This window comes from Amblyomma americanum, chromosome 5 (assembly GCF_052857255.1).
Source record: "Amblyomma americanum isolate KBUSLIRL-KWMA chromosome 5, ASM5285725v1, whole genome shotgun sequence".
Classification (NCBI taxonomy): Eukaryota; Metazoa; Arthropoda; class Arachnida; order Ixodida; family Ixodidae; genus Amblyomma; species Amblyomma americanum.
Genome location: NC_135501.1, coordinates 58,892,709 through 58,902,383, shown reverse-complemented (window position 1 = coordinate 58,902,383; position 9,675 = coordinate 58,892,709). Strand labels below are relative to the sequence as shown.

General features: G+C 46.3%; 1 protein-coding gene across 3 annotated transcripts in view; it reads left to right on the top strand.

The window, feature by feature from the left end:
- Positions 1–9,675, top strand: part of LOC144132478 (cytochrome P450 4V2-like) — an 86,055-nt gene that overhangs the window by 50,988 nt on the left and 25,392 nt on the right. For all 3 annotated transcript variants that reach the window (XM_077664918.1, XM_077664920.1, XM_077664919.1), the window contains one exon: positions 488–681. In XM_077664918.1, coding sequence (XP_077521044.1) covers positions 488–681 — 194 coding nt within the window. The remainder of the gene's footprint in view (positions 1–487; positions 682–9,675) is intronic.

Here is a 9,675-nt window from a genome sequence, read left to right as displayed (position 1 = left end):
AGAAAATGCTAATACCTTTGGTGCTGTGGCTCGACAAAATTTGGCTTTGTTGGCTGTAGATATGTACGCTGGAAAGGTAGCTTTGTATGCATGCTTTTCGAAAGCGAATGTGTTTTGGCGGGATGTGGCCAAATTACGTCGAGTCACAGCGCCGAGGATATTCGCGTTCTCGAAATTATAAAAAGTGATATGGCTACTACTAACGACCGGTTACAAATTTATGGTTGCATCCAGTGGCCTAGCTGTGTTTGTTAAAAAGGTAATAATAAGGAATTAGTTAACCAGCTTATACTTAAAATAGTTCACCGGTTTTCCGATATCCGCCTACTGTGGCAATTCTACGCCGCAAATGCCATATTTTTGCGCGAAAAAGCTAATTTTCAGAATTACTTAGTCTTTCCTGAAACACCTGGTACAAGATTTCACTTTGTGTACATCCAGATCGTAAATAGTTGCTCAGTTTTCAGCCACCTTTGCTTATTTTCAGCACCGCAGAAAAATGGCGTTCGAGGAGACGCCTATTGACGCCATCTTTCCATTTCCGCATCTTGGAGGACTTCGTGCCCACCATAAACTCGGAGTCTATGATACTAGCGGCGAAACTGGACAGACTATCCCGCGAGAACAAGACGTTTGACTTCGTCTCTCTCATCACATTGTGCACATTGGACATCATATGCAGTGAGTCGCTTCCTATGAATGTTGTATTGTTCATAGCACTGTCACTCTCCTGCATGTGCCTTGTATACAGTTTCATGCCAGCTTCGTCTGGAAATCACATTTTGCCAGATAGAATAACTGTTTGTAAAATACTTGTGATACGCTACTAAACAAATGATTTATTAAATTAAACGTCACATTAATTGATCAAAGCTTCGAATTTTTTTATCTTCATATTGCAGATGCCTGGTACACAGGCAAAGGACGAAAAAAAGATGAGGTTTGCATTGCCAACGCATTTTACTTGTGGGATGCTTAAGACATCACAGAGAATTGCCTGAATCAATTTATATTTCAGTTAGCCACACACTAATTTGCTTAAAATGCACGTAAAATTCCTGTATAATTTCAGGAAATAATACACTGTTGGCATACACCACGAACAGAATGGAAAATTTAGACAAGATTGTCTTTCTAGTTTTTTAAGTAGGACAAATATAGCAACCGAGATTAAGCAATAACACGGGCTAAAGGCATACCAATCCATGCTTCTAGTCTTGGCAAAAATGATTAAAACGAAATAAGCCACATAACTCCGACAAAATGACAGTGCAAAGCTATATTTTTAAAAAATTGCCTGACCCTGCTGACGAAAAATAAAATTGAACGAAATCTACTCCTAATATCCCTGCTGTAAACGTGAACCTCGTAGCTCTGACTGTTTCGAATGCAAGTTTATTTCTTTGTCGCCATCACAAACCGCTACGACGGGTACGAAGAGATTGGCAGACTATGGCTCTGTTTTCTGAACTGTACAATCCTTCATCGATGGGTGGATGGATGGATGGATGAATGAATGTTGGACGTCGCACCTTTGAAGCGAAGTGGGGGCAGGCTTAACCATGCTCGGTATTTCTTTTTGTTTATTTATACTTCTCTAGCTAATTTTTCAAATGCAGCTGTATTATTTTTAACCTTGATATTTCTCTTTACATATCAATAGTGCTGATTCATGTTACATCAATTCTTAAACCTTAAACTTTACCCTTACGTCACCGCTTTGTTTTGGAGCCACCAATCTTTCAATCACATTTTGCTAACGTCTACCCCAGAGTCATTCACATTAGCTTTGTTATCTCGAAACCCTAGTGCCTCAGGGAGAGTGGCTATGCCTATATCGATGCCTTGATGGATACTGCCGCAAACTAGAAAATTATGTTCAACTGTTACTGCGGATTTAGCACGCCCTGAACACTCAGGGGTGGTTGGATGGGTAGGATATAATATCTCCTCTTTGAAAATGAGGTTGCGGCAGTTTCTAATAAGCTCGCCTTTTTTGTACTCCGTTAAATATTGTATTTCTTAAAATATGGTATTGTTTAAAAATGCACTGCTTTTCTGTAAATGCAATTTCCAATCCTGAACTGGCCATCTTACGTCACTGCCCTGCTTTTGAGCCAGCGACCTCCAATCGTTTTTTGCTAATTCCACCGAAGGTTCATTCACATGACTTTCATTATCTCCAAACACTAAGGACTCTGGGACAGTGACTGTGCTTATATCGAATTATCATTGATACCACCGGTCCAAAACGTTCAATTGTTTCTACTGATTTACCGCATACGTGATGTGCCATCTTCTTGGTTAAATTTCTTTTCTACGCGTTGTGAGACACCTTGTTCTAGCTTCAAAGGGTAGGGCGCTGACTCTCAAGTTATCTTCATCATTGTCATATATCTTTACTTAAGGGCCGCTATGTTCGGTATTACATAAGAGGGGGAACGCAAAATACAAGTAAAATGTCATCACACAGCAAAAGCCGGCCAACGTAAATTATGACATGGCATTGCGAACAGAAGTGAACACAGATACGTACACTGTGGCCATCCGGCAATATTGTTAAAGCCAAAAAGGATGCACATGATATGAATAAAGGAGGTGCAAGCAATTCGGAACAAATTATGTTATTAAGAAGTGCGGCTGTGTTACATAAAGAGTAGTAGGCAATGCGCGTTAAAGTCGGGTAATGATATATGTTGTCTAAGTGTACACTCTTGAATTTATTCGGATGATGGAAAAGGCAAACCTGGCAATTTTGCGACAAAAACACACCGGTGTTCTGTGCAGCAAAAATTTTGTGCCCGAAACAGCGGTGCTGCGGCCGTAATACGCATATACGTTATAGATGATGTAATAAATCAGCTGCGCCAGCTTACACTCACTCTAAGGCGACAGTAAGGTAAGTATAGTGCGAGTGCCAAATGGGTGACGCATATTCCAGTTCTATGCGAATGAGAGATTCGTGGGCGAGTTTGTGAATAGGATGAGGGGAAATGGCTAGCAACCTTCTCAGTCGGTTGAGGGATTTTGAACTTTCAGCTTCTACTTTAAATACATGCACAGACCGTGAAAGTTGGCTATTTATGCTTATTCCTACCTAGCGGTACGGCTCTACTTGAGTTAGGGCTATTAAACTTATAGAATATTGATAATGGTTATTACGTTTCCGGGATACTTTCATAAATTCGCATTTGGAAACATTTAACGTCATAAACCACCGAGTGCGCCTGTTTATTTCGTTGAGGTCAATTTTAAGGTGATTTCGATCGCTACCAGACGAACAATTTTTTCCTGACGTTATTTTTCCAGTTATTATGTAGTAATATATTTAGTTTATTTCACTGAATTATTCCAGTTCTTCCATTCTGTATTTTTACCTCTTGTTTAAAGCTCTTTGTTTTTCCGTCCTTGTTGGCAGCGTACTTTACTCGTAATCTTCCTAATTATCTTTCGCAACTCTGATTCAAGACTTTTCTCTTTAAATATTTGAATACCTTTTTTGCCCACCTGTAATACCTCAATTTACTCAGACCTGTTTCGTATAATATTGCCAAGTGGCGCTTAGATTGAAAGACGTCGACGTTCGCCGGCTCCGCTCCAGTAGGACGTGCTGTTTATTTCTATATGTTGTCACCAACGCCGCGACAAACCTGTTGCAGGTGGAATCCCATCTCCCGTACCCCGATGGCTAGCATTAGTTCCAGCCCTCTTTCAATGAACACGCCTGTTGACCGTTCAAGGCGCAGGCTGCGAGGCTTACCAGCTGAGATTTCACCCCCAGCCTTGTGCACGGAGACACTCGGCTGCGCCCCAATACCTGCTGCGACCACCCGCTACATCACGGTGCAGATCCTCCGCAGCCCGATGTCCTTGCACGTCGACATCTTTTGAAGACATGGAAGCCCGGTGTCAGCCCTCTGAGATAGTTGCCGCGTTCAGCCAGTGAGAGGAGGCCGCCCAGCTGACGAACGTCTACTTCAGCTTCGACGACGGCGCTCGGAGGTGGTTTTAATACCGCCAAAAGCAGATTTCTTCCTGGAGTGAGCTCCAGTGTCGTCTCCTGGAAACCTACTGTAGCTTGGACCCTCGCGAATGTGAACAACGCGCTCTGCAATGGTGCGTTCAGGTCCCCAACAAAAATGTCGCAGTGTGTGCGGAAGACATGACACATCTCTCCAAAAGCGCGGACCTTGCAAAGTCCATGGACAAAAAGCTGCGCCACCTTCTGCCTGGCGTCAAGGAGCACTTTTTGCTAGCCTTGTCCGAGGCCCTCCGAAGACTGTTGCCGATTTTCTCACAGAGTTTTCTACCATTGATAAGATGCTTCAGCAATGAGCTTCAGCGTACCATCTATCCGTGACCGCCAATTCCGTTTCCGGCAAGTTTACATCGTACGAAACTGCCGCCGCTTTCTCAATCGTTGTCATACGTCCGATCGCGCGCGACGAACTCGAAGCCGTATGGAGCACCTCCCCCGATTCCCAGCTCCATTGCGAGCGTTTTCCCAGCAGAAGTGCATAAGCGATCCTGCCGTCCTTGCGCGTTGATGAACCTCACCTATAGCCCCTGTCCCGCCTGAATGTCATCGCCTCACGCATGCTGAAACCTTACGGTGCCCCGCTGACTCTTCGGCGCCCTTCGTTCCAGCTCATGTAGAGGTGCCAAAGCCGGCTGCCTCCCTTTTTGCAGTACGTAGAAGATTTTTGACCACATGCGCGGAAAGTTTACGGGTGGCGCTTTCCCGATAGACGGCCTTTATGCTTTCATTGCTGGCCAACCGGATCAAATCAATCGTCGCTGCTTCTACCGACGTCTTGGACTTCAAGGGTTCCCAGCCTGATTCTCCTCGACCCCGCTATGACCAACGACCCCGGGCCATTGACGATTTCAGTGTCGCTTGTTTCGGTCTCGTCGGCTGCTCTCTGGACCCTCGTCGCCTACGGGGCGGCCCTCTATGGGTAAGGTCGCTGAATATCGCTGTGTGAGCGACTTTAACCCCCCCCCCCCCTCGACACAGACACGGAACACGGAATGGCGATGAATCGAAGGTTTCATGGTCCGTGGTCACTGATCAATCCGGCACATCGACGGCATTCGCTTACGTACGCAGCGCCTACGAATTGATTGTTGGGCGGCCTGCAGCCAACGACAATCAAGAACTGACACCGACGGCGGAACATCACATATCCAAGTGGCTTTGCCTGCACCTAGCTGTAATACTAGATGGTCGCCCCGTTCGCATGTTGTTGAAAACTGATGCCGATTATTCACATCTGAGCAGACAGCTCGCCTGAGTTCTCAAAAAGGTTGTCACACCATGGGCTGGCACACGCGTTCTAATGGTGGCCGGTCATCTCATTTCTCCTCTCGGCATGTGTATCGTCCGAGTTCTATTCCAGGAGTACATGTTTGTGGTCAGCTGTCTTGTTTAAAAAACTGTTCGCGAAACCTTAATTTAGGCGCCGATTTTCAGCGTAATTTTGGGGCGATTAAAAACTTTCGAGATTGCAAGGTCACGTTTTCAACTGAGAATGCTGCCGCCCTCAGCAATGCCACTCGACGAAGCCAGATGCTTCGTGTTTCTATGGACATTGTCATTCTGTCACCTCGAACCACCGCCTTCATTACTGTCGAGTGTGATGCACTTCGGGATAGTGGCACGATCGCCGGAACCAACCTTTCATTACTACTGACTCAAAACGTTTGCGTGGATAATAGCCTGATCCACCTACACAATGACGAGTCACAGGTACATGTCACCACTTTTTCGCACGAACGTCAGCACATTTTTCGCGGCACTTCCGTAGCATTTGCCAAATGCATCTCCTACGTACCCGAGTGCTTCTCCTCAGAAACAGCGCAACCTCCCGTGTCCCTTGAGAATCTCTTTGTCAGCTCCACGCTGTGCGCCACTCAGACTGAAGAGCCGTGTGCATTATTACTGGAATTGAGAGAGTGCTTCGCCTCGTCGTCAAACGTGCGTCAAACTGCCATCACCAAGCACTAAATCGTGACGTTCGATGATGTGCACCTAATCCGTCAACACCCCTACTGCGTCTCGTCGAGAGTTAAGGAAATGCTCGAAGATGGCGTTATCCAGCCTTCCAAGAGCCTATGGTCCTCGCCGGTACTCCATGTTGAAAAGAAAGACGGTACGTTATGGCTTTGCGTCAGTAACCGGAAGGCGAACGCCGTCACCAAGAAGGACGTGTACACGTTGCAACATATTGATGACTCTCCCGACCGCCTTCGGCGTGCTCAATACTTTTCACCCATTGTCCTAATATGTGGCTACTGCAAGACTGAGGTCGAATAAAGGAATAGTGAGAAGACGGCCTTTGTCACTCAAGCGGTCTTTACGAATTTAGAGTTCGGCCTTTCAGCCTTTGCTCTTCGTCTACATATTTCAGCGAATTATGGAGACTGTACCCGTCGATCCAAGCGGCACTGTTGCCTAGTCCATCTCGATAACTTGGTGATTTTCGCAGAATTCTTTAGCGAACGTCTTGAGCGCCTGAGCATGGTTATCGAAGCCCTTTGGTCGTCTAACCTTACACTGAAGCCAGAAAAATGCCACTTTGGGCACCAAGAGCTCAAAATTGTCGGCCATGTCGTCAGCACCACCGGTTTGAAACCCGACCCCAATAAACTTGCTGCGCTTGCAGAGTTTTCTAACCTGTCGCGACAGGAATGCTGTTCGCCGTTTCCTTAGACTGTGTAGCAACTAAAGGCGTTTTATCGAAAATTTTGCTCATCTCGCTGAACAGCCGAGTCGCATCAATCGCGACGCCACGTCTTTTGTTTGGACAAAGGAACAAGCCGTGCCTTTCGCAGAGCTACGCATCGTCTTCCATTTCCGCCCGTTCTTACTCATTTCTCTGAGCAGGCTGACACTAAAATACACACCGACGACGGCAACATCGCCCTGGGCGCGGTTCTCGTGCAACGACATGGTGGCGTTGAACGAGTCATCGGTTATGCCAGCCGCAATTTGTCGCTGTGTGAGATTAACTACTTTACCACAGAAAAAGAATGTCTCGCCATTATTTCGGCCGCTGCGAAATTTACCCCTGTTTTAATGGTCGCCCTTTGAAACTGGTCACTGACTACCGATCCTTATGCTGGTTTGCCAACCTGCAAGACCCATCTGGGCACCTGACGTGGTGCAGCCTTCACCTGCAGGAGCTCGACCTCGCCATCGTGTATAAATCCGCGCATAAGCAGGGGGACGCCGACGCGTCCTCACATGCTCCTGTCGAACTCTCCCCCCTCCCCCACACAAACACACACGGACGACAACTGCAGTTTCCCCGGGGCTATCAGTTCTGATATGTCAACCCAACAGAGAGCCGATCCAGTGTAGCGACCCGTCATCGATAATTTAGACGGTCATCCAGAAACCATACTTGTTTTTCTCGACACCTGTCATCGTTTTTCCTGAAGTGAGGCGTGCTGTATAAGAAGAATCCTAGGTCCGATTCCTGAGCTTACCTCCTCATTGTCCCCACAACTCTTCGAGAGGAAATCTTTTCTGCATGCCACGTTGATCCAACTCCTTGTCACTTGGGTCACAATACGCCAGCTGTTCTACTGGCCCAACCTTCCCACTGTTGTCACACGCTATGTCCAGTGCTGTCGGCAATGTCAGCACCGTAAGTCCCCGCCCTCCAAGCCTCAGGGGCTCCTTCAACTTATTGCACCACCACGTGCCCCGTTCGATCAGGCTCGCTTCTTTGCCTTTGTTCTGGGGTGACAAGCGGTGCTTCAAAGCTTTACTCTCGTGGGGCCAAAGTCTTACCTCATGGTACAGCATCAAAGTTTGCAGGTTTATTCATAAACAAGGCCATATTTCGACACGGCGCTAGACCTACGTCTTTAACGAGAGATTGTCGACCTTTAAGATAATGGCCGAAATTTTTCTAATCAGCGGTACTATGCATCGAAAAACTACTGCTTACCACTTGCAGGCAAACGGAGTGATGGGGCAGCTTGATAACATCATTGTGGACATGGGCGATTTATGTCGATGTCCAGCACAAGACTTGGGACGTGATTCTGCCGTACTGGACATTCGCCTATATTTTACAGCACTCCAAGAGGCGATACGTTTCACACCGTTTCACCTCCTCTACGGCAGGGAGGTTACGACGATTCTCGACGAAATGCTTTCAGGGTAACAGACGACCAACTTTCTGCCGGCGCATAGCAATTTGCCCAAGACGGCGAGCAGGCCTGTCGATTAGCACGCATTCACATCGCCCAGCAACAAGATAAAGATTCGCGCCTGCACAATCTTCAGTGCAGGCCGTGCAGAGGCTTCCCCGTAAAGCTCATTTGTCGCTATTTCCGCCGATATAAAGACTTGCGGCGCATCAGCGATGCAAACTACGAGGTAATCGCGGACGGCATGGAGCACGGACGGTGCCCACTGCAACATCCAGAAATCATCTATGTCTTGCACAAGAAGCCGTATTTCGGGCGGGGACCCCCAGCTTCTTCGACCTTTTTCTTGCATGCTCGTGTGTAGTTGTGTGCGCGCTCCTATCAAGATGGGAGGAATGCGATGTGGCACTTAAACAAAAAGTGGTTGTCGTTCCTAGCGTTGCAAATGAAAGGTAAATACGAGAATAACAATTACAACAACAATGTTTGCCGGCTGCGCTCTGGATAGACTTGCTAACTATTTTTATTTCTTGTCACCAACGCCATGCTAATATTTTATTCTCATTTTCCCATGCGTCGAAACTGGCGGTTAAACAGCACCTCCTGTGGGCTAATAGTACTTAATAATTGGGCGGCTATAAGAAAGCTATAGCAAACAGTGTTCTGCTGCGATTTCTGTAGCGCAATGTATTCTTCTTGCTGGGAATATCTTTTTCTTGGTGACAACTAACTTCTCGCAAATCATGTATTTTTTCCCAAGGGTGCGCTGATGTATTAGATGTACCTTTTTGAGGTGTTTTGTGTCAAGGCCACCATTTAAGGAACTCTGAGATGATCCGTGCAGTGAAACCGAAAGGGGATGCACTGTAGCGTTGAGGAAATGGAAACACGCCCAACAGTGGACGATATGTACCCAAAAGATAGCGACAACTGAGCAATCGCTAGCGACGTCGTCGAAGAAGCATGAATTGGCTTCTGGTATGCACTTAACGTTAAAGCGTTAAGCTCACCTAGTTACTACTAGCTCCTAAGGTTTGTTATCATCAAAATTGCAGGCACAGACAGGAAAAGACAGTTCTAGCGGTTGCCCTCTCGTTTTCTGTCCTGTCGACGTTAGCCATTTCTCTTTGAATCATGAGTGATGTTTATTGTCGTGAACTGAAATATGTTCTAATTCGTGCATATTCGCGCTATTTCACTTTACCGCAGCCGAAATGTAAAAATGCAGGTTGTAATACGAACAACTGCAATAAAAAAAAGCCTGCTGTCCTCACTCATTGGCTGTAGCAAGTGCAGCACAGCAGTGCCCCTCACTACACAACTCAATTATCTGGTAGTTTTTTGCTGAATTATTTGTAAGTAGTTTTGAATAACACAGCCTGATATAATACAGCACAGATAAAGTTTTCAGAAGAAGATTGTGCAACATGTACCGTTCCACACCAAAAAGCCAGCTTCGGAACAAAAATAAGGTTGTATTTTTCATCATCGATGAGAGGAAAAAAGAATTCA